The 25,035-nt window shown below is 42.3% G+C and overlaps 2 protein-coding genes and 1 pseudogene across 5 annotated transcripts in view; 1 reads left to right on the forward strand and 2 right to left on the reverse strand.

Moving 5' to 3' along the window:
- Positions 1-593: 593 nt before the first annotated feature.
- LOC112261300 (40S ribosomal protein S3a) lies at positions 594-7,185 on the reverse strand. Its single transcript, XM_024436559.2, has 6 exons — positions 7,054-7,185; positions 6,123-6,226; positions 5,008-5,195; positions 1,736-1,944; positions 1,307-1,416; positions 594-756 (listed from the first exon to the last, which is right to left on the reverse strand). The coding sequence occupies exons 1-6, from the start codon at positions 7,113-7,115 to the stop codon at positions 629-631; spliced, it is 801 nt and encodes a 266-aa protein (XP_024292327.1). The 5' UTR covers positions 7,116-7,185; the 3' UTR covers positions 594-628.
- On the reverse strand, positions 1,166-1,279 carry LOC112262470 (annotated as a pseudogene).
- A 6,014-nt stretch (positions 7,186-13,199) lies between the features above and the next one.
- Positions 13,200-25,035, forward strand: part of LOC112231646 (lipopolysaccharide-responsive and beige-like anchor protein) — a 351,054-nt gene continuing 339,218 nt past the window's right edge. For 3 of the 4 annotated variants that reach the window (XM_042311819.1, XM_042311822.1, XM_042311821.1), the window contains exon 1: positions 13,200-14,128. In XM_042311819.1, the coding sequence (XP_042167753.1) occupies positions 13,946-14,128 (183 nt within the window). In that variant the 5' untranslated portion in view covers positions 13,200-13,945. The remainder of the gene's footprint in view (positions 14,129-25,035) is intronic. The other variant, XM_042311823.1, reaches the window with a different exon arrangement.

Here is a 25,035-nt window from a genome sequence, read left to right on the forward strand (position 1 = left end):
TGAGGCCCAATTAATCGAAGTTGGCTTGCTTTTACATTTACAGTAACAAACCACAATAGTGAGAAGGCTTTATATTTGACCTATATTGCAATACTATGTAATTTGAGCATGAGTGCCATGGCAACATTACAGGTAGCATTTATAACTGTAAAGTGTTGGTCCCATGAGCTGAAATAAGATCCTAAAAATGTTTCATGTGCACAAAATATTTACATCCCTGTTAGTGGGCATTTCTCCTTTGCCAAGACCCCATTCAAGCAGCATGATCATTACACAGGTGTACCTTGTGCTGTGGACAAAGGCCACTTTAAAATGTGCCGTTCCAACAATGCCAGATGTCTCAAATTAAGGGAATGTGCAATTGGCATGCTGACTGCAGGAATGTCCACCAGAGATTTTAATTTCTAAACCATAAACTGCCTCAGTTTTAGAATTTGGCATCATGTCCAACACATTGAGTTTATTTTTGTATAGAGCTTTTCTTTTTCCGGATAGAAAACAAATGCTTTGATTTGACTGGAAAAGAATAGCTCTATACAAAATACCTTAGCTCTAAATAAACATCCCGTTAACAGAAGACGCCAACAGTTGAGGATCATTTACATTTTTTATTAAATCTGTCAGGTGTTTAGACGGTCTCTTGGATGGGGGGCTCGTAGCCGTCGGCCCTATCCACCTTAGCCCCAGTGTCATCCCCAGAGGGCTTGGCTGTACTGCTGCCACCACCCTCACCGTGTAGCTCCATCAGTTTGCCCACTGAAAGAAGACAAGAATAATCAAAGCACAACACCAGAGTACAACTCAACAGGCTATTAGAGAAAGCCACATTGGATAAGTCACTGAGGATAATTTAGTATGCTAGGCTGTTTACACAATCCAAATCTGATCTTTTTGCCAATAATTAATTGGGCTACTTGTAATTGCAACCATAGACATATGTTAAGATACAATCATGTCGTACATAAACAAGTGTTGAGTCATCTTGCTGGAATATCATAAATGCTGCCAGATGCTGGGAAGGGGACCTTACGATGGTCATGATTAAGATAAATAACCAGGGTTATTGAATGTCATGGTTGTTTTTGAGGTTCTTTAATGCACAGTAAGTTGACAAAGATCCTGAATAGGCCTTCTTTCACACCATCAATTGTCTAGTATTGTGCCATCTGTCGGAGCCATGATCACCCCAAGTACCCACCGTTCTGGGGCGTAGACATAGCCCTTTCACTCTCTGCCCCTTATGACACAGGCATCAGACTGCAACGCCTCAAGGGGCAGGATAGGTTTGAGTTTCAAGGTGACTTACACTCAAACTTGGGCTTCTTCAGCATCTTAACCTTCCTAACGTAGACGTCGTGGAGGGGGTAGATGGACTGGCAGGCCTTCTCAATGTCCTTGCCAACGGAGTCAGGGATCCTAAAGGACAAAGGGAAAAGTAAATCAGTAAGAGGAAACCTGGCTTGGCTACTGAAAATGACCGGCTGAGAGATCTGGTTAAATAACTGGCTGCCTACATTGAATGCCATTCAACTTACTCAGAGACATCAACTTAAATGTACACAATTTCAGATGCAGAAAAAGTGTTCGACACATGCAACAATGTTGAAATAAATATTTGCTTCATCTAACAGTCAATTAATATACATGCACTCCATGTTGCATTTCACATGGACCACATCTTCCCAGAGTGCAGAACATTCTATTGAACCAGCAACAGGACGGCGAACGTCCTTACAGCTTGTTGACGACTTCCTTCAGGTCGTTGGTCTGGACCTCACGGGTCATGATCTCCATCATCTTCTTCCTGATCTGACGGACCTGCTGGTGCTGGGCGTACGACGTCTTCCTGATCTGGTTGGTGCGCTTCTTGGTGAAGCCAACGCAGAACAGACGCAGGAGGTAGCCATCGGTGGTCTTCACGTCCACATGGGCCTCAATCATGGTCTGGTGGGGAGACAGGATGAAGGTTAATGAATAGTTTTGGGTACATTGGGCCCAACACGTTATAAATAACATTACAAGGCAGAGGTTAATTCATAGTAGAGGTCGACCGGTTATGATTTTAAACGCCAATACCGATTATTGGAGGACCAAAAATCGGACGATTTTTATTTATTTATAATAATGACACTTACAATACTGAATAAAAACTTATTTGAACTTAATATAATACAATAAAAATCAATTTAGCCTCAAATAAATAAACATGTTCAATTTGGTTTACATAATGCAAAAACAAAGAGTTGGAGAAGTAAAAGTGCAATATGTGCCATGTAAAAAAAGCTAACGTTTATGTTCCTTGCAACATGAGACTTCAATATTCCAAGGTAAGAGGTTTTAGGTTGTAGTTAATATACACTGCTCAAAAAAAAATCAAGGGAACACTTAAACAAGACAATGTAACTCCAAGTCAATCACACTTCTGTGAAATCAAACTGTCCACTTAGGAAGAAACACTGATTGACAATAAATTTCACATGCTGTTGTGGAAATTATAGGCAATTAGCAAGACACCCCCAATAAAGGAGTGGTTCTGCAGGTGGTGACCACAGACCACTTCTCAGTTCCTATGCTTCCTGGCTGATGTTTTGGTCACTTTAGAATGCTGGTGGTGCTTTCACTCTAGTGGTAGCATGAAACTGAGTCTACAACCCACATGCGAGCTGTGGCAAGAAGGTTTGCTGTGTCTGTCAGCGTAGCGTCCAGAGCATGGAGGCGCTACCAGGAGACAGGCCAGTACATCAGGAGACGTGGAGGAGGACGTAGGAGGGCAATAACCCAGCAGCAGGACCGCTATCTCCGCCTTTGTGCAAGGAGGAGCACTGCCAGAGCCCTGCAAAATGACCTCCAGCAGGCCACAAATGTGCATGTGTCTGCTCAAACGGTCAGAAACAGACTCCATGAGGGTGTTATGAGGGCCCGACGTCCACAGGTGGTGGCTGTGCTTACAGCCCAACACCGTGCAGGACGTTTGGCATTTGCCAGAGAACACCAAGATCGGCAAATTCACCACTGCTCTCCACAGATGAAAGCAGGTTCACACTGAGCACATGTGACAGACGTGACAGTCTGGAGACGCCGTGGAGAACATTCTGCTGCCTGCAACATCCTCCAGCATGACCGGTTTGGCGGTGGGTCAGCCATGGTGTGGGGTGGCCGCACAGCCCCCCATGTGCTCTCCAGAGGTAGCCTGACTGCCATTAGGTACCGAGATGAGATCCTCAGACCCCCTGTGAGACCATATGCTGGTGCGGTTGGCCCTATTGATAATTTGTGTGATTTTGTTGTCAGCACATTCAACTATGTAAAGAATAAAGTACTTAATAAGAATATTTAATTAATTCAGATCTAGGATGTGTTATTTTAGTGTTCCCTTTATTTTTTTGAGCAGTGTAGTATTCATAAGAATATTTCTCTCTATACCATATGTATTTCATTAACCGTTGACTATTGGATACTCTTACAGGCACTTTAGTATTGCCAGTGTAACAGTATAGCTTCCGTCCCTCTCCTCGCCCCTACCCGGGCTCGACCCAGGAACAAATCGACAACAGCCACACTCGAAGCAGCGTTACACATCGCTCCACAAAAGCCACGGCCCTTGCAGGGCAAGGGGATCAACTACTCCAAGTCTCAGAGCGAGTGACGTTTGAAACGCCATTAGCGCGCACCCCGCTAACTAGCTAGCCATTTCACATTGGTTATACCAGCCTAATCTCAGGAGTTGATAGGCTTGAAGTCATAAACAGCTGCTGGCAAATGCACGAAAGTGCTGTTTGAATGAATGCTTACGAGCCGAGACTGCTGCTACCTACCACCGCTCAGACTGCTCTATCAAATCATAGACTTAGTTATAACATGACAACACACAGAAATACGAGCCTCAGGTCATTAACCTGTTGTGACTAGGGGGCAGTATTTTCATTTCTGGAAAAACGATGTTCTCGTAGTAAACGGGATATTTTGTCAGGACAAGATGCTAGAATATGCATATAATTGACAGCTTAGGATAGAAAACTCTAAAGTTCCCAAAACTGTAAAAATATTGTCTGTGAGTATAACAGAACTGATGTTGCAGACGAAAGCCTGAGAAAAATCCAATCCGGAAGTGCCTCATGTTTGAAAGCGCTGCGTTCCAATGCGTCCCTATTGAGCAGTGAATGGGCTATCAACCAGATTACTCTTTCTCCGTATTCCCGAAGGTGTCTACAGCATTGTGACGTAGTTTTACGCATTTATGTTGAAGAATACCTGTAAGCGGCTACATTGCGCAAGTGGTCACCCGATGGCTCCCAGAGAGATTCTCGCGTAAAATACAGAGGTAGCCATTATTCCAATCGGTCCTACTGAAAAACTAATTGTCCCGGCGGATATATTATCGAATAGATATTTGAACACCTTGAGGATTGATTATAAACAACGTTTGCCATGTTTGTCGATATTATGGAGCTAATTTGGAATATTTTTCGTGACTGCAATTTCCGGGCGATTTTTCAGCCAAACGCGAAGAACAATCGGAGCTATTTCGCCTATCGATATCGATAAACTAACACAAATGCTTGTCTAGCTTTGGCTGTAAAGCATATTTTGAAAATCTGAGATGACAGGGTGATTAACAAAAGGCTAAGTAAGCGGTGTCTCAATATACTTGTGATTTTCATGAATAGGAATACTTATGTCCGTTGCGTTATGCTAATTAGTGTCAGATGATGACACCGATCCCGTTCACGGGATGGGAGTTACAACAGGTTAACCCACCGTTCCTAGGCCGTCATTGAAAATAAGAATGTGTTCGTAACTGACTTGCCTAGTTAAATAGAGGTATAAAAAAATAAATTTTAAAAATATGCGCCCAAAAACACCGATTTCCGATTGTTTAGAAAAATTGAAATCGGCCCTAATCGGCCATTCCGATTAATCGGCCGACCTCTATTATAAATACATATCAAAATTACAATATCCCAACAAATCCAGCTGTGTGCTACAATCTCCTGAAGGATTCCTCACCTGCCACTTCTTGACCATGGAGCACATCTTGTCACGGGTCAGGTCCATGCCGTGGAAGTTGGTCAGGCAGTTCTTGCCCTGCACGTCTTCGGAGATCAGCTTGAACTTGCGGAAGGCCACCTCATCGTTCTGCAGGTCAGCAAGGCTCACCTCGAACACACGTCCCTTCAAACCATCAGAGGCGATTCCTAGTAGAACAGATTAGTTGATGTGATACGCGGTGAGGCGAACATCAGCAGATCTCTTTACCAGTAATCAGTGGCAATCATTGGGCCAAAATAATTTGTCATCATGCATCCCCATTGTGTTAAGTACGGTACAAACAAATCCAAGACAAGACCGACAAGCTGAAACAATTTTAAAAGGGAAAACTAAAAAGGGACATTACTGACCAACAAACCCATATTAAATGGTAGTTTTAGGACAACTTCAGGACTCTTAGTCGGGACTCCGAGTTGTGCATCGTTGTTGTTTTGACAAAAAATAACCTTACCACCAGGGTCAGCGTCGCCAAACAAACGCTTCCTGTCAACAAAAGCACATGTATAATCGCTAGGAACTGTACTTACCAGACGTAGTGAAATGTGTACCTCGCTATTAAATAAAATGCAACATTTTGTGGTAGGAAGTCTTGCGTGTCTAATGGCAGACCGCTGTCTAACTTGGCAGGAATATGGTGCAGTTTGGACAAAAGTTGGATACCGATGTTTATTTATTACTTTGTCTGGTAAATTCCAAGAGATTATACATATGCTTTTGTTGACCGGAAACATTTTTGGCGAAGCCGGCTATACTGTGGTATGGTTATTAGCCATCGACACCTAACAGAATGATGCACAACTAGGAGTCCAACCAATATACAGACTCTCGAAGTTGTCCCAAAGCTAGTTGAATTAGGCTACCTAGCTAGCTGGTTACTGTACACGGTCAGGAGTTCCCGTTTTAGTCACCTCACTTTAATCAACCCCTAGTTTCCAAACTGTGCTATAATTCCACAGAACCATGTGGCTCTGTCTGCAGTTATTTTGCTGCATGTTAGTCTTTATACTGGTAGCCATCACCACTGAACCATGTGTGGCTCCATTAATCTGCATCAGTTAGAAAAGCAGACTTACTGGTTCCCTGAGTCCTGGAGACCAAGGTCTTGCCAATGTTGCGGATGTTGAACATAGCGGGTGCCTTGACATCATACCAGTCCTTCTTGGAGAAAGGGTCGACACTGGGGGATAGAGAAAGTAGTGTGGTCAATATCAGTTCTGTTAATCTGTTTTGATGACACAGGCCTATGTAGCTAGCTAAAGAAACGAAGGTTGCAGTCTAGTTAACGCGAAACCAACCAAAGGGCTAACGTTAACTTGTTATTGTCAAATGCTGGCAATGGTATGAACGTCAACTTCCAGTACAATCAAACGTGGAAATTCAACAGGCACCTGGCTAATCAATAAAACATGACTGGAAGAGCATAACGTTAGCTAGCTGGTTACTAATGTAAGGCCCAGCTAACTGGCTAAATGATCTTATCTGGTAAATTTGCCTTTTCTCGTTAACGACTGAAGGGTTGGCACCACGCACATGTAGCCCTGGCTGGCTTGGCTACAATACTTTTATCCTGTTTGACCACACCATTTCGTAGAAAATACTTCGTCTAGCTAACGTTGTCCACGTTATGTTCATGGATTGCCAGATCTGCCATCTTGCTAGCCACCATAGTTACATGTATGATCTAGTGAGGTAGCTTAGCTTGTTAAGACAGCCGATGTCGCTAGACTACAGACAATGAGTGCATTTCGGTACATTTAAATAAAATTCTTCACGATATGCAGCCTGTGTTACGCCTTCGACAGTCTCTTTTGTAACAGTTCAGTGTCGCTTATGCACAAACTCATGAACACTGAATGCGCAGTGAGCCTAGCAGATTAGCAAGTGACCGGCCTGAGTACATCCAGTTAAAATCAACCTCATCCTTCACATTTTCAAACTGAAAGTCAATAACCTAAACCTAATAGTGTATATTGCATGATTTAATGGATGAATTGCGCTACTTACATCTTCTTTTTGGCACCTTTTTTGCCACCTTTGGTCAGCCTCTTATTCTTGCCGACTGCCATGTTGGCTACAGGGAGTGAAAGAGAAGGAAAAAGGAATTATCGCGAGTGTTAAAGACAGAGCTGAGATTTCTCACATCTCGCGACTCGCGATATGTTGAGACCTCAAAACTAGCACGTTGTCGTTCTCTACTGGCCTAGCGTGATATCGCAGTCCTTTATTTGATACGTTATAACAACATTTAATAAACTCAGGAAGTGTTTGCTACATTGTATGATATAGTATTGTTATGCTACAATATTGATATTTCTATCCTGATTCTACTGTATCCACTACAATAGCTGCTGCTTCTGCAAAAGCTAATGCGGATCCAAATAAACAATTAAACACACCCACTTTGACAGTTAGCTCAGTTCAGACGCTCACATGAATGATTGACATTCAGTCTGACACATATTGTGTTGTTTGTCTGAAATTCTGTAAATAAATACATAATAATATTATATAATTCATATATGATTTATAATAATATGAATCTCTGTTCCAGAATGAATGAATATATGCATAAACATGTAACTGAGTATAAAATATAAATTAGATCAGCCACTGGCTTTTACTGTGGCAGTGAAATATGATGCACCAACACTTTCACCAATTAACAAAATTCAATTCACAGTCGCTGTCTGTGGAGAAATTAGCAGTCATATGAGCAGACCCATAATAACTTAAATAACTTCAACCAAAATATTCACTCACATAATCATGATGAAGGAAAGACTATTCTCATGAATTCCGAGAAAATAAACATAATATTGACTTAACTCAGTGTTTTCAAAACTCGGTCCTGGGGACCCCAGGGTATACATGTTATAGTTTTGGCCTAGCACTACACAGCTGATTCAAGTAATCATAATGTAATGATGCGTTGATTATTTTTAATCAGATGTGTAGTGCTAGGGCTTAAAAACAAGACATGCATCCCTTGGAGTTTGGAAAACACTGACTTAACTATTCACAACATGTGTTAAACTACATCTTATATGCATGCTATTATGTTAAACTATATGTTATATGCATGTTATTATGTTAAACTATATGTTATATGCATGTTATTATGTTAAACTATATGTTATATGCATGTATATTACTCAATACTCTGCACTGTATTACACTATTCAGTCAGCCAAGTACACTGCGTGACTGTCAGCCCTGACATGCTGTATTAGTGAACCAACAAGTGAATATTTAATGAAGAAAACAGGTTGAACCTGAATCTCAAACTGTTAACATTCCATGCAGGTGTGTCTTGCCTCCTACCGTTATTAGGACACTGATACAACTGTGTCAATTACAGGGTTAGGGATGATGCCTAGCTGGGCTGAACCTGGTGACAATGTAAACATTGACATACATTCATTCTAGACCTACATTCTCTACACTCTTAGAAAAAAGGGTTCCAAAAGGGTTCTTCGGCTGTCCACATGTAGAACCCTCTGTGGACAGGGTTCTTCATTGAACCTAAAAGAGTTCTACTAGGAACTATTAAAGGTTATTCAAAGGGTTCTCTTACGGGGACAGCTGAAGTACCCTTCTAGATAGCACCCTTTTTCTAAGATTCTATACAGTATCTGAAAAGTACCCTTTAATGTTCAACATATGTCCTAATGTTGGTGAGGCCTAATTTGGCCAAATCCCTCACATGTTCAGTATACATAAATCATATACATTGTATAAATGAGTCTGTGAATATGCATGTTAGAGACATTGTAACACCTAGTGAAGATTAATGTAAATAGAATTAATAACATTCCTGTCATCTCCTTGTCAGGGATAATCCCTGATCAGGAAAATGGAAGTGGTGGTCTTTCAAGCTCAACAACCATCCAACATGGATTAAGTTCTTATCTTGCCACTGAAAACGTTTTGAACCCCTCACCTGGCTTTAAAATCAGCAGGCGCCCAAAAAGGTCTTACTCTTGTCACTGAAAACGTTTTGACCTTCTTGCCTTGTTGATATCACCACCCAAATCAAGAGAGGTGCAGCATCCTCTTCTCTCACAACATGCCTCCAAAAAACATGATCTTGATTGCCTGCCATATTGCCTGCCTTCTGTAGCATGCTGCTAAAAATCAGCCTCCTATTCAGAAAGGCATCATCATCATCATCATCATCATCATCACAAGGATACATTTACCCACTGGGCACACACTGGTTGAATCAACGTTGCTTGCTTTCCAAACTGCACGTTTTTCCCACGATGTGTATTTCTACATTTGCAAAAGGCAAACCGACAGCTACATAGAATATAATCCATAGATGGCAGTTCCCATTGAAATCAGGACTGGCAGCCAATGATAGTGTACCCATGAGTTTAACACTCAAATTGCCAGGGTAAGAGGCTCCAAATCCCTTTTATGCATTATATGTCTATGGCCACAATGCAACAAGCTGTATATTTGGCGTGCATGCTGGTCAAATTGCGGCCTCCCCGACTGTAGGCAGCCGGTAACTACCAAAATAAAGGAAACACTTAAGTGAGGGATACAAAGTGTATGTTATGGTGTGTGGGGTGAAATTTCCTGGCATGGTTTTTGTCCACTTGTAGAATCTATGCCAAGGCGCATTGAAGCTGTTCTGGCAGCTTGTGGTGACCCAATACACTAAGATACTTTATGCTGGTGTTTCCTTTTTTTTGTCAGTTACCTGTATGCACTTTTGATACAATTTAATCCACAGTTATGTTTTTGAAACTATTGATCCTCTGTGGCTAAATTATGCTATCAGGGGTATTTTGAACATTGAGAGCAGGCTCCTGTGGTTGGATTTAAAAAAACTTAATTGTGTTTTTTTGGCTTTTGGACCCAGCCCCTGACTCACGCAATTGACCAGTCACATTTATTTATTATGCAGTTTTTTATTAATCGGTTACCCAATCAAGGCAGGGCCCCCCAGTTACCCACGTGGACCCCATACCTCCTCTCCTCCCCCCATCTGATGATTAATAGAGTGACAGCAGCAGGTTGTCTACACTCATTGAGAGTGGGCTCCTGAACCCTCCTGTGGTTTGCGGTTGCAGTAAAAAAATTATAATATATACTGTATATATGCTTCTTGGGCCCCCCACTGGCCTGGGCCCAAGGGCTTCAGCCTCAGTAACCCCTGAATTAAACCGGCCCTGTCCATGTCATTTCAACAAAATGACATTGAACCAAAGTGGAATAGACCTTGAATTGACATCTGTGCCCAGTGGGTAGTCTCTGGAGAGACATGTGTAATTCCCTCTTGTCATCATAATGCAACAGCCTTCACTCAGCTTAGTTTTCTGATCGAATCTGCCCCATGGGGGGGTTCAAAGTAAATCCAAGCTTCACGCAGAATACATTCCTTAAAGAAAACAGTCAAGAGTATGTGTGTTCGAACTGTATGGTTTTAGCAGCCCTTATTTGTTCAGGATATTTCAAAAATATATATATTTCCCTCAGGTATTGATTTGGAAGGATATAATGAATGTTCATCCAATCAAAAGATGACAGCACTTTGGCACAAAGCTGTGTGAGTAGCTGAATTCATTCATGCGTTGTGGAACACAAAAGACAAAACAAGAAAAGAAAATGTTGTAAATGAAATGTGTATTTAATTTACATCATCAAGGTTGCAGTTCAACAGCACACTATGAAATACAAGTTACTATATCAACACTCTCTCTTACTTTCATTTTGTAGGTTAACTCAGGTAAGTCAGTGCAAAAGTGTCTTGACTTGAACCCACTCAACGTAGCCTGCATGTAAATTAAAGCATTGCACTGTAGTAAGCACTTATATTTCAGGTCACTGCTACTGAGACCAACCTTGACTTTGGCTACGTCCCAAATGTAACCCTATTCCCTTTACAGTGCACTTCTTTTGATCAGAGCCCCCTATTCCCCATAGGGCTCTGGTCAAATGTAGCACACATTAAAAGGAACAGGGTGCCATTTGGACCGCACCCATTGTCTGATGCTGGAACTCAACTGACTGCCTTGTGTCCCAGTGTCCCCAGGGAGAGGGACTGCTTGTGAGGTCAAAAGAATTGTGGCGCTGCCTGACTCCTTGGCAACAGCACTAGAACTGCGTCATAAAAGGGCACATTATTCCCCACACAGTGCACTCCTTTTGACGAGAGCCTTATGGGCCCTGGTAAAAAGTAGTGCACTATATAGGGAATATTGTGCCATTTAGGATGCAGCCTAGGACTGGGAGCCATCCCACATTCCACTGAGCAACTGAAGTCATCCTGTATCAGAGCCTCCTTGGAGATGAGAGGAGACACACATCTTTATGATGCAATAACGATCTTTGTTCAAATACATTGCATTTGATCTTTGACTACATTTCAATCATACATAGGCTATTCAATATACGTAGGCTAAATTAAATAGAAACCTATCTGACAGTGTATCTATTTGGTCTCATAAACGTCTTAAACAAGTTTCAAGTTTTAATGTCACGTGCACAAGCACAGTGCAATGCCATTCTTGCAACATGGGTCAGTGACTGGAAGAGGCAAGAGAAGCATCGCTGTCACATCGTTTTAATGTCTGGTTTCTATCACCTCCGGTTGCATTACAGCTGTCAATGTTCCACTGCATGGACTGTAGAGAGAAGAATTACAATTTACATATCTCATGTGAATATGACTTACATTTTTTTTTTTTACAGCAGGAAATTATTTTGTCTACTCTTATTTTCAGCAATAATATAAACATGTTACAAATGTTTCCCCTTCTATACAACTGTAACCATGGTTGCATAATGTGGGTAGATAATGCCTAAAGTCTGCCTATAGGAAAAAATAAACATTATAATGACAACCCTTATTACAGCCTAATCCTTAGAGTTTTTATATGCACATTTTTAATGCAACATCTCTAGTATGTCTTTGAGTGCACAGCAGTAGATGACTCCTGACTCGAGCAAGTATCTTCCTCTTGCCTTTAGACGTCTCTGCATTATAGGCCAACCAGCTGCAATATGAGGCGAAATTGTACACTACACTTTGTTCCGTTGGAACCGAACATTTGTGAAGCCCTACTCGTTTCCTGCATTATAAGCCTACCCCCTGTCCCTGGCATGAACAAGTCCACAGCGCCATCCACCTGGGCTACACCTGAGACCATATCAACGCCTGAGACACTCTGTCAGTCACTCGATGCCCACCGCGCATGCTCCACTCATTACTGTTCTCTTAGCAGCAGGATTTTATGTTGGCAGCACGATCTTGGATTTTCCCCCCGTGAATAAGAGTAAATACATGCTAAACTTTGGGAATATCGATTTTTTTTTGCAATCTAGTGTGGTACAACTGTTTTTCACAGCATTGCAACCAATGCATTGATTGTCTTGTATTATTTATGCATTTCTTTGGAAAGTTTAAACAAATACTGGAATGTTGATAGCTATTGTGTAGGCTCCATTTAAAGAAATACACTTTTAATAAAATACAAATATATGTTATTGAAATTATTCAATGGAGTCTGCAAAACTTAAATTGGTCTCTTGTGCTTGACAACGGGGACTTTTTGGGTTGTAGAGAAAAAACTTTACTACCTGTCTCATATAAACTGTGGTGGGAAATACTCAGTCGCATCTCTACTAACCAAATATAATTAGCTTTGGCGGTGGACTGTGTCACACAGCCTGCTGCTGGCTTTTCACTCCACCCCCTCCATAGCCAACAATGCAGCACACTGTTATAGACTACATGGGATACATATTGGCTTGTAAAGATTACTTTTCTACCTGCCTCAGATAAAGTGTGGTGTGAAATACTCAGTAAATACTTAGCCAGCAGCAGACCGTGTGACACAGTCCCTTTCAAAAATAACACATATTTGGTTATTAGAGACCCTACTGAGTATTTTCCATCCCACATTAGCTGAGACAGGTATAAAAGTTACCTCTTCAGCACAATATTCTGTATGTGTATGTAGGTCTTACATTTTTTATTTCATAAATTACCTATTGCATTTTCTTGTTGGCACAGTAAAAGTGGCCATTGATTCAAATGTAATATATGTTGAATTGTAATGTTTTGAAATGCGGGCTTTTATTTTAAAGGTTTCCTCGTTACCATACGAACATGACGTCATCATTTGTGCCGCTGGCAGTATACTGGTATAATACTGTCATGGCGGGGAAGAGCTGTAGCAGGGGGTAAATCAGGAAGAGAAAGCGCTGTAAGTGGGTTAACACTGAAATTTGAACAAGTCTAGCAGTTTTTAGGGAAGGACCGAGTGGATAACTGCTGTCCCTTGTCGAGCACCACTGGCGCTGTTGCGGTACTTGAGCCACGTTTAGGAGTTCTTGCTCATGACAGCACTCTACCTGTCAAGCCTGCTGTGACAATAGCAAGTTCTACTGCTGTAGCTTGGCTGGACTAGTGAATAAATGAAAGTCGCAGGTGCCTCTCATATTTTGACAGAGGGGAGGAAGGGCAAGGTCTCTGCGACTTGCCTTTAGAACCAAATCTTTTTAAGCCGGTCCATTTTAGTGAACGGTTTTTGATGCATTATTTCATTCGCCTCCTTATCGAGTTTCCGACCGGGGGAGAGGAGTTCTGCATGGAAACGCAGTGACAACTCCAATGTCGCGGTGTCATCGGCTAGAAATCCAACTCTCGTACGCCTGTGCCTTTCGCGGACTACAAAACATACTTTGTTGACTCGAAGGCTTATTTTGGGAACTGTTTTGAATGGGGAGGGAAATATTTTCGTTGTTTACCTCCAGACTGTCGACATAGCTGGAAAGAGGATACCATTGTTTTTTTTCTTTCACCGACTTTACTGTATCCCATTACCGCCTTTGGGGGTGAACAGGTGCCTTACCTGTTACCGCCACCTGTCCTCCTGTAGCAATGGCTAGCGAGGAGACGCCTGGTGCTGGGCGACCAGCCGGGCAAGGTGATGGAGCTGCGGCGGTGTCGCTCAACCCTGGGATCCCTATCCGAGGAATCAAAATGAAATTCGCTGTCCTCGCCGGCCTGGTGGAAGTTGGGGAAGTTTCCAACCGGGACATTGTGGAGACCGTCTTCAACCTGGTAAGCTGATTATCGGAAGCCACACTCTAATCTAAATAGTCTTTGGAAACCGTCCATAGAGGATCATGTTACACGTTGCTCTGTCTACCAACCTGCCTTTTCTATTTTTCTGGTACACCTTAGGCTACATCCTGGCCACAATATTAGTTTATAATGAAGGCTATATTGTGACTAGGCTACTTAATTAGCTAGCATACTATATGGTCCAATAGCTGAGTACATAATATTTACTTTCTATGATAAGGTAACTAGAGTAGTAGGCTATGCGGAACTAGGCTATAGCCTATTAGTTAGAAATGTGTGGGCTAATGGTGCATATGAATTTTCTTTGTAGAATTTGTTTGGGGATGGAAATGCTATATTGGTTTTACAAATCATTACTTGGAAAAGCTTTGTAACCAAGCAGCGAGGCATGATCACTTTTCATATTATTCATACAGGATGCAATAGGCATAGTCTTGTCCTGTTCATAGTTTAGAAAAATAATGTTTATAGCCATACAGTGGAGGTGTCGCAATACCCATAAAACCTAGCGATCCAGGGAGATGGTTCCAATAGTTTTTTCCACCATCCATTTTTCCCATAGAGGATTTTAGAAATATTTAAAATAAGGTCTGTGTTTTGTGTAGGCTTACCCTGGCGTGACGTTTTGATAACCATGTAAATCTCTCTCGGACAACTTGTATCAATATATCCGCTCTATTTACACTCAGATTCGTATACATCATGCAAAACTACAAATCCCTGCAAGCTCCTGCACGTTATCTCAAGCTGACACCTTTGCTAACAGGTATTGTGTCAATTTAAAACGTGCACAAGACAGTTCACAGAATTGTCAATTTTAAAGAAATATAGTCAATTTATTCAGTACTACGTTTAGCTAACATTAGATAGAGTTTCTTACCTTTGCCTCGATTCGGCAGGCTGTCCAGATCATCATGGCATTTGTAGTTCTTTATGATAGCCACATTAGCAGCTAATTAGCATTTCAGTTTAGAGTGGTTAATACAGGTGAATATATTAATAAGTCACCTTGTTCCTAGAGAGATTTACACAGTTATCAAAACGTCACGCCAAGGTAAGCCTTCATGAAACACAGGCCCTCATTTGAAGTGTTTTTAACATCTCCTATGGGAAAAATGAATGGTTGAATAACAATTGGAACCATTTCCCTGTTTGACCGCTAGATTTGATAGGTATTATGACTCCTACTGTGGCACTCTATAGGTACTAAAATGTCATCTTAGTGACACTTTAGTAACAGTTCTACAGTGGGAGTATAATAGACACAAGTGCATACCCGTTGGACTATAATTAAATGTGAACAGGGCCTACATGATATCTCTCTGTCATGATTTCAGTTTGTTTAAAAGAGGTGTGTCATATTTCATGATAGTCTACTCAAATTGCACAATATTATTCTAAGCTATCTCTGCAAGGTCTCTCTCTCTCTCTCTCTCTCTCGTTGGCAGCAGACATTGAGGCTCAGGTCTAGGAATGAATGAAACTAATAGAGGATAGGCTAGTGAGTCGCTGAAGCAGAGCATGGAGGATTTAGTGGAAAAAAAGCAGGAAAGGCTGGCAGTTAATGAGAACGGGAGGTAGAACTGGCAAAACTGCTTTGTCACTGTGGCAACACAATAGAGTCACACACACACAGGCTGAGGCTCATCCCCTGTCATCACAGTAGGCTCCATCACACCTACTGGGAGGGATGCGGCCGGTGGGGCACGGTGGCACTAACCTCCCTGCCTCCCTCCCTCCCCACTTGAACACTTGAACACTGAACACCCTGATGGAGTCAGCCCTCACCCTCAGGTAGCCGTGAGGAAAGTGGATAAGTGTCTGGCTGATGGAACAATGCCTTTGCATTTAGAAAGCTGTTTCTAATGTCATGCCAAATATAGAAACCCAAGCATTATTATTTTTTTGGTGGGGGTGGGGTGTCAAACATTTTTTCTGTCGTTGATGTCTTTCAGTTGAACGATATCACAGTGGTACTAGTCTTATGCACCGTCGTGTTTCCGAGCTCGGTTTTCAGCTTTGTGCTGCTGGCCTGCACGGTGTGAGATAAACCTTTAAATATTATCCCTCCAGCGACGTGTCTATTATAAAGTGCATATTCATGATAGTTTCTTTATCCAGAGAGGAGAAGACATAATTGCAGTACACAGAAATGAGCAGTAGAGACAACCTGCCAGGTCTCCAATGTGCCAGAGTGAGAGGATCTCGCAGGCTGTGTGTGCATCCCAAATGGCACCCTATTCCCTATATTCTGCACTACTTTTGACCAGAGCCATATGGGACCTAGGTCAAAATTAGTGCACTATATAGGGAATAGGGTGCCATTTGGGATACAACGCGAGTCCCTGGGCCTACTGATGTGTTTGTACCTGACCTGTCTCCCCTCCATTCCCTCTTGTTTGTTTAGCATGGCCAATGTCATTTGAGGTTTTTGAGACATGGCACTTTGCATTTCATGCTCTGTGCTCTTCTTTCTGATCTCTCCTTCTACTCTCTCGCTCTCTCTCTCTCTCTCTCAGATGGATTTATCATAATGGCTGGAACCTCCTCTCTCCAGAAGTGGCTCATTTGCAGTTGCTCTGCAGATGACTCACACCCCATTGTTAGGTCAAAGGCAAAATGAATCTTTCCTCAAACAAATCCCTCTCAAATGAATAGGATATCCAGCCAGACTTAGGCCTGCGCAAAGGATCATGGGTAGCGTAGCATTCTGAATTAGGGCTGTCCCCGACTAAAAAAAATAAATCTTGGTCTACCAAGAGTCTGTTCTTTCGACTAATCGATTGGTCAACATTTTTCCATATGTAGACGCATCCTATGTGTTTTAATCAAACCAACTATATGCACGGAGCTTATCTGCTGCTTTAAGCGCACTGTTTGAGGAAATAATTAAGACACACTAATGACTAGAGGGAGCCAACCTAATTGATTTGTTTGTGCTCAGACTTGCTGTGCTGTGTTAAAAAAGGACAGCGAGGGACTGTAACTTGCATCCATTGGCGCTCTCCTTCATGTTGCAGTGACCACAACTGAACTTCAACAGTGTTTATCCCGCTGTCCATGTTGCTGAAGCTGCAACATAATTACAGCCATTTCTGACTGAAAAGTTGTATTACCAAAATCCCTCATGTTTAGGAAAAACATTCCCTATTCCCTCAACTAGTGATGGCATTTTTGGCCGATACCGATATTTAATATTTTAGGGGCCTTTTAAGCATTCTAGTTCAATTAAATAGTTAACACACACACATGGGCGCAGCGGTCTAAGGCACTGCATCTCAGTGCATGATGCGTCACAAGAGTCTCTGGTTCGAATCCAGGCTGTATCACATCGGGACATGATTGGAAGTCCCATAGGGCAGCGCACAATTGGCCCAGCGTCGTCCGGGTTTAGCCAGGGTAGGCTGCCATTGTAAATAAGAATTTGTTGTTAACTGACTTGCCTAGTTAAATAAAGGTTACACACACACCACACTGATCAAAAAGTCATTTTGTTGGCATTTACGTATGTCCCCATTATCAGTAAAACATCATCCAAACCTATTTCTTTCACTTACTTGCTGTGCTGTTTCATTGTTCATTTGTTCAGTCGTTTCATTCTCAACCAGATTTATATGGAACGCCGTTTGGGTCTTTGTGTGTCGAAAAATATACTATTTACCACTATTTGACGTGTCAAATAAGCTTGTTGACCAATCAGGACCTGAATATGACTGCACACCACATAATAATTTAACGCGTTCATACATTTTTTCCGTGTTGATTACACTCACTTGTATTTCATATGTCACAACGATTCATCGATACAGCTATGATGCTGGTAAAGTTGACTCGCACACCTACAGTGCTGGTAAAAAAAAAGCTAGCTAGCTCATGGATGCAAACAATGTTCTTCCCCAAAAACATAGCAAAACGACATCTGTTTCAGTAGCTATATGGTTAATTAGCTGACTATATAACTAGGTGTCATCTTCTAAAATAACCCTCGGAAGATAGCCACAATAAGGATTAGCCGCAATAGTGGACTTTGCGGTTAGCCTTCAAAATAAAATATGGCATAATTCATCTATTTGCATCACTGTCAATGACATACTTTTATTTTGAAGGCAAACCGCAAATTCCACTGTTGTGCCTAATCCGTATTGTGGCTAGCTTCACAACACAACCCGTTCAGGTCGAGCCTTTCTAGCCAGCTGGCTGCTTATAACGTTAGCTTTGGGCAACAGGGTTAAGTAGCTGACTAGCTATTTATTTTCATGAACTGAAGTTTAATTTCAGTAGGCGAACAAGTGGCAACCTAGCTAATACTTACTCACAAGGATTCCTAAATCATTGCTAAGAATGATCAAATTAACTGCAGTTTTTACTGGCCATTGATTTCAGGCTGGTTGTATTGGTGCTAGCTAGGTACCAATATAAAGCTAGCTACCCCAGAATTTGTGGTCGAACAAATTATGCTTTATTACCAACGCGGTATTGTAAACACATCGTTCGTGGCCGGTGTTTGCATGTTTGCAGACTTTTTTTTTTTGTACAGCTTTGACAGTGCTACTGTATCTTTTTTTGACATGCAAAGACCCAAACGGCGTTCCATAGTATGCATGTTGTGAAGCTAATAGCAGTGACACTATTACTGTGTAACTCCGGTAGGGCAGCATCGGAAAAATAGCGCACTTGGTAGTGTTTACCGGTGCAGAGAATGGTTGATTGTCAAGGGCAATGAATTCCATTATCTTGGCTTTAATGGATTTCACCTTTTGAGTTGTCTCAATGAATGTTTTTACTCTTTCAAATGACTGCTCAACTTGTTGACTACTCGATCCACACAGCAGACATTGTGGGCTAGTTTAGGAATGCTGTGTTGCACGTATATGGCAAAATTTGACGTGGCGCCATTACGTCATGTACCTTAGTTATACAGGTATGCACGTCAGCTTTGACATCAGTTTTGCACATCGCCGTTAAACTAGACATCCGATTCCGATATGTTCACCAATATATCATGCATCCCTACCCTCAACCTGCTCTCTTTACGTGACACATGTATGCACGTGACCAATAGGGCCTGACCTACCAGACAGGCGGTTCTAAATAAAAAAGTGTAAATCCTTTATTACAACAAATAAAATAAAAAAACTGCTGAATTTGTGAAATTGTTTATCCAACATGTTGAGGCTTGGTCCTCACAGAATCAGTAGGCTATTAAACAAACAATTAAGCAGTATCTGTCTTGTTTCTGTAGATATAGAGGATTCATAAAGCCAGGCACATTTGAACAGTTAGGCTATTGATTAAGAGACTTAATTAAGTTGGTTTCTTCTCTCCTCACTTTTACTAGACAGTTAAGGCATGGGCTGTTTCCTCTTTTCCTACTTCCACTGCTGCCTCCGCCACATTATTCTCAACCCCAATATACTGTTTAACTTTGCTATTATGCACATAGCAATATGGTCTAGGAAAAGGTGGCAATTCAACAGTGTTTTAGAACCGCAGACTGTCACCACTATCCAATGCGGGAGAAACATTATTTTATAACATATGCTTTTAGTATTGCACCATTGTTCTCATGTTATAACCATACACAATTTCAGTAGTACATGTCTTAGTGATGGATTGCCATCCCCACGGCCTCCACAATGGATCAGTCCACTCAGACAGGCGTGAATCAGACGGGTATCTTGTACACCATGAAATTATTCTTGTTTTTTGCTACTGTTCGACTAAAGAAATCTCTTTCGACCAAACAATCAACCAGTTGAATCCTTCCAATTGGCGACAGATTTTCATGCAAATATTCAAAAATCTGCATATAAGAAAATATGCTCATTTTCTCACCAGTGGTGTTTTACCGAACTGAATTGTTGCGGATTAAATTCAGTGCGTGATGACGTAGTGCACAAAACACAGAATTTTTTTCGTACCAAATAAAAATCTAAAGTTCATTGTGTTTCCATTGCATTTTTTCTCTACCGATAGTTTTGTCACAAACTGTTGCGTTATATAGTGTATCTGCCAACTCTGGTTTCTGCATGTGCGATCTAGACAACAGCTGGCAGATACAGTGCTGCTAGGCTATTGGACATAATGACATTATTATGGATAAAGAATATTTAATTTAATAAAGTTGTTTTTTTTGTTGCTTCAATAGAGTGATCATTGACGTGCAACTATAGTTTTCCCTCACGAAAAATACATTAGTGCAATACATTTGGCAGAAATGGCTTCATTTTTATCAGATGACAACAGAAGTGCAACACTATTTGGCTAGCAGCCACACAAGTAGATGATCTAACAATGAAAAATTGTATTCTTTTTGTGTGCAAATACCATGTATGGCCATCGTAGTTCTAATGTTTATCATAGAAAAAATTTAGCCAGCTACATTTGTTTTGCTTGAAGTTCATCTTGCATTTTACCAGAGAAAAGCTACACCTGGAAAAGTAGCTACACATCAGTCAGAGCACTGTCTCCTGATACAATTCCTGTTTGTGAATTCTCATCAGAGTAGAGAAGTGCAAGTGAAGCACCAAATTATCCTGACGCCGAGCAGAAATTAGAATAAAGAGCATTTTAGATCTGCGTTTACAAAACGCAGCAAGATAATTCTTATGTGTTTTTATCATTTTATTTTCTGCGTGAAACACTCTGCGTTAACACGACCCCTGCATTATGGACAATAGCTAGGCCTAGCTATAGGTCTACCTCAGGCCGTCACACTCAGCCAGGCAGCTTGATTTAACGGCGCCTCCCCACTCACTGGAAGCTGGATCGTATGCCAGTCTGGCTCTGCTCTGTAAACCATTGACTCAGAATGACTAAGACTGCTGGGCTCTGCTCTGACACTGAAGATGGGGGATTTGGCTCTGTGGAATGTCACCTGGGTTTTACTCCAAGCTAGGGCTGGGCAGGCCCATGATAGCCTTTTGTAGTGGTTGCCATGGAAACCATGCATGCGAACAGGCAATCAGGTTCCCCTCTCCCTGATGCTGTGGAGTAGGTGAAGTTTCCCCTAGACGCTGGGTCAGTTTTGTATTTTTCCCACTAATAGATAGGTTAGGATTGGGGGAAGGGGAAACTGATCCTAGATCTGTACTTTGGCGAGACCTCTGATCTAATGCTGTAGTGGATATCCCTGTGCTTCCTGGTCAAGGTTGTTAGAGTAACTACTTTGTGCATATGTGTGCATTTTCTATTTAAATTCTCATGCAGAGGGACATGGCCTTTGTTGTACCTTGTGCTTTCATTCATAATTCAAATATTTCTGAACTTTTATTTGAGTTTGTTTGTAGGCCTCTGTCTGAATCCAATTATTGCATTGTCTTTATAGATTAACAGCTCCTCTTGTCTCAGATCTCATAAATATTTCAGCTTGTGCTCCCGTGTTCAGTTTCCTCAGTAGAATGTCATAGGCAGCTGAGCTGCATGTATTCAGTTTCCTCAGTAGAATGTCATAGGCAGCTGAGCTGCATGTATTCAGTTTCCTCAGTAGAATGTCATAGGCAGCTGAGCTGCATGTATTCAGTTTCCTCAGTAGAATGTCATAGGCAGCTGAGCTGCATGTATTCAGTTTCCTCAGTAGAATGTCATAGGCAGCTGAGCTGCATGTATTCAGTTTCCTCAGTAGAATGTCATAGGCAGCTGAGCTGCATGTATTCAGTTTCCTCAGTAGAATGTCATAGGCAGCTGAGCTGCATGTATTCAGTTTCCTCAGTAGAATGTCATAGGCAGCTGAGCTGCATATTGCATAAACCCTGTTCCTTTATCTGAATCCTGATTTTCAGTGTCTCTGCTTAGTTGACTGTGGCAGAATCAATAGATTTTTATTTATTTGAGATGTCATCAGGCTTTCACGATTAAAACATTCCCAAACCAGAAACTGTGGATTGATGGCAGCATTCGTGTGAAACTGAAAGCGCAAACCACTGCTTTTAATCAGGGCAAGGTGACCGGAAACCTGACCGAATACAAACAGTGTAGCTATTCCCTCCGCAAGGCAATCAAACAAGCTGAGCGTCAGTATAGAGACAAAGTAGAATCGCAATTCAACGGCTCAGACACGAGGTATGTGGCAGGGTCTACAGTCAATCACGGATTACAAAAAGAAAACCAGCCCAGTCACGGACCAGGATGTTTTGCTCCCAGGCAGACTAAATAACTTTTTTGCCCGCTTTGAGGACAATACAGTGCCACTGACACGGCCCGCAACCAAAACATGCGGACTCTCCTTCACTGCAGCCGAGGTGAGTAAAACATTTAAACGTGTTAACCCTCGCAAGGCTGCAGGCCCAGACGGCATCCCCAGCCGCGCCCTCAGAGCATGCGCAGACCAGCTGGCTGGTGTGTTTACAGCCATATTCAATCAATACTTATCCCAGTCTGCTGTTCCCACATGCTTCAAGAGGGCCAACATTGTTCTTGTTCCCAAGAAAGCTAAGCTAACTGAGCTAAACGACTACCGCCCCTTAGCACTCACTTCCGTCATCATGAAGAGCTTTGAGAGACTAGTCAAGGACCATATCACCTCCACCCTACCTGACACCCTAGACCCACTCCAATTTGCTTACCACCCAAATAGGTCCACAGGCGATGCAATCTCAACCACACTGCACACTGCCCTAACCCATCTGGACAAGAGGAATACCTATGTAAGAATGCTGTTCATCGACTACAGCTCAGCATTTAACACCATAGTACCCTCCAAACTCGTCATCAAGCTCGAGACCCTGGGTCTCGACCCCGCCCTGTGCAACTGGGTACTGGACTTCCTGACGGGCCGCCCCCAGGTGGTGAGGGTAGGTAACAACATCTCCACCCCGCTGATCCTCAACACTGGGGCCCCACAAGGGTGCGTTCTGAGCCCTCTCCTGTACTCCCTGCCACGCACGCCTCCAACTCAATCATCAAGTTTGCGGACGACACAACAGTGGTAGGCTTGATTACCAACAACGACGAGACGGCCTACAGGGAGGAGGTGAGGGCCCTCGGAGTGTGGTGTCAGGAAAATAACCTCACACTCAACGTCAACAAAACTAAGGAGATGATTGTGGACTTCAGGAAACAGCAGAGGGAACACCCCCCTATCCACATCGATGGGACAGTAGTGGAGAGGGTAGTAAGTTTTAAGTTCCTCGGCGTACACATCACAGACAAACTGAATTGGTCCACCCACACAGACCGCATCGTGAAGAAGGCGCAGCAGCGCCTCTTCAACCTCAGGAGGCTGAAGAAATTTGGCTTGTCACCAAAAGCACCCACAAACTTCTACAGATGCACAATCGAGATCATCCTGTCGGGCTGTATCACCGCCTGGTACGGCAACTGCTCCGCCCACAACCGTAAGGCTTTCCAGAGGGTAGTGAGGTCTGCACAACGCATCACCGGGGGCAAACTACCTGCCCTCCAGGACACCTACACCACCCGATGTTACAGGAAGGCCATAAAGATCATCAAGGACAACAACCACCCGAGCCACTGCCTGTTCACCCCGCTATCATCCAGAAGGCGAGGTCAGTACAGGTGCATCAAAGCTGGGACCGAGAGACTGAAAAACAGCTTCTATCTCAAGGCCATCAGACTGTTAAACAGCCACCACTAACATTGAGTGTCTGCTGCCAACACACTGACTCAACTCCAGCCACTTTAATAATGGGAATTGAGGTAAAATATATCACTAGCCACTTTAAACAATGCTACTTAATATAATGTTTACATACCCTACATTACTCATCTCATATGTATATACTGTACTCTATACCATCTACTGCATCTTGTCTATGCCGCTCTGTACATATTCTTTATCCCTTTACACTTGTGTGTGTATAAGGTAGTAGTTTTGGAATTGTTAGTTAGATTACTCGTTGGTTATTACTGCATTGTCGGAACTAGAAGCACAAGCATTTCGCTACACTCGCATTAACATCTGCTAACCATGTGTATGTGACAAATAAATTTGATTTGATTCTTTTTCACGTGTGTGCGCCCTGAATATACAGATGTCGCTTGTCTCTCCTGTTCTGTTCTGTTGGGGTGATATTGATGACGGGGTCCTTCTCCTAGGCAGGCTGCCTGTCAGGAGAGAAATTAGGTGCTCCAAACTAGAGCATCTCCTCTCGCCAACGCTTTAAATAGCACACACACAATCACATTGTACAACTTCTACTGAGGGCACAGGGAAGGAACAAGGCAACTACTCTCTCCAGGCGTGCTCTGTCCTTCTTTCTTTCTCCAATAACAGAGCCTTCTAATCTTGACACATGAATGATATCCTATCTGCTCCCTCTCACACAAGACTTATTCTACCTCTGACTCTCTCTCTCTCTCTGACTCTGTGTGTGTGTCTCTCTCGCTCTTTCTCTCCCCCCCCAAGGAGATTCAAGGCTCTGTGGACTAGTATCTCAAAGTAGCACTGCTTTTTACTCTGCTGCTAATCCCAATAGGATAGTTCTCTATTTTCTTTAAACACCTCCCTCCTGCCCTCTTCTCTTCCCTCCTTTAATATTCCCTCTTTGAATCTTATCTGTCTGTGGATACAGAGTCAATCACACAAGCACTTCATTTCTTTGTGAAGCTGTGCTGTTTCACATTCCCTCGCTGTAACCTCCTCCCTCCTGACAGAAATTGGGGTGATCATTTAAAAAAATAATGTGAATGAAAGTCTAGTAGGCCTTCTGCTGCTGTAATCATGTTGAAGCGGACGGTTTTAAAAGCCTGAATGTATCTCGGCCCAAACTGGTTTCAGTCAGTTTAGGGTTTGAGACCATAACACTTGTATTTGTGACCCTTTGACTTGGCAGCGAGACACCAATGTTTTAATTGGTCGCTAGGTTCACAATTTGCTTATTTATTTATTATCCTAATTTATTCAAACCGCCATTGGTATGCAA

This window comes from Oncorhynchus tshawytscha, linkage group LG34 (assembly GCF_018296145.1).
Source record: "Oncorhynchus tshawytscha isolate Ot180627B linkage group LG34, Otsh_v2.0, whole genome shotgun sequence".
NCBI classification, from domain to species: domain Eukaryota; kingdom Metazoa; phylum Chordata; class Actinopteri; order Salmoniformes; family Salmonidae; genus Oncorhynchus; species Oncorhynchus tshawytscha.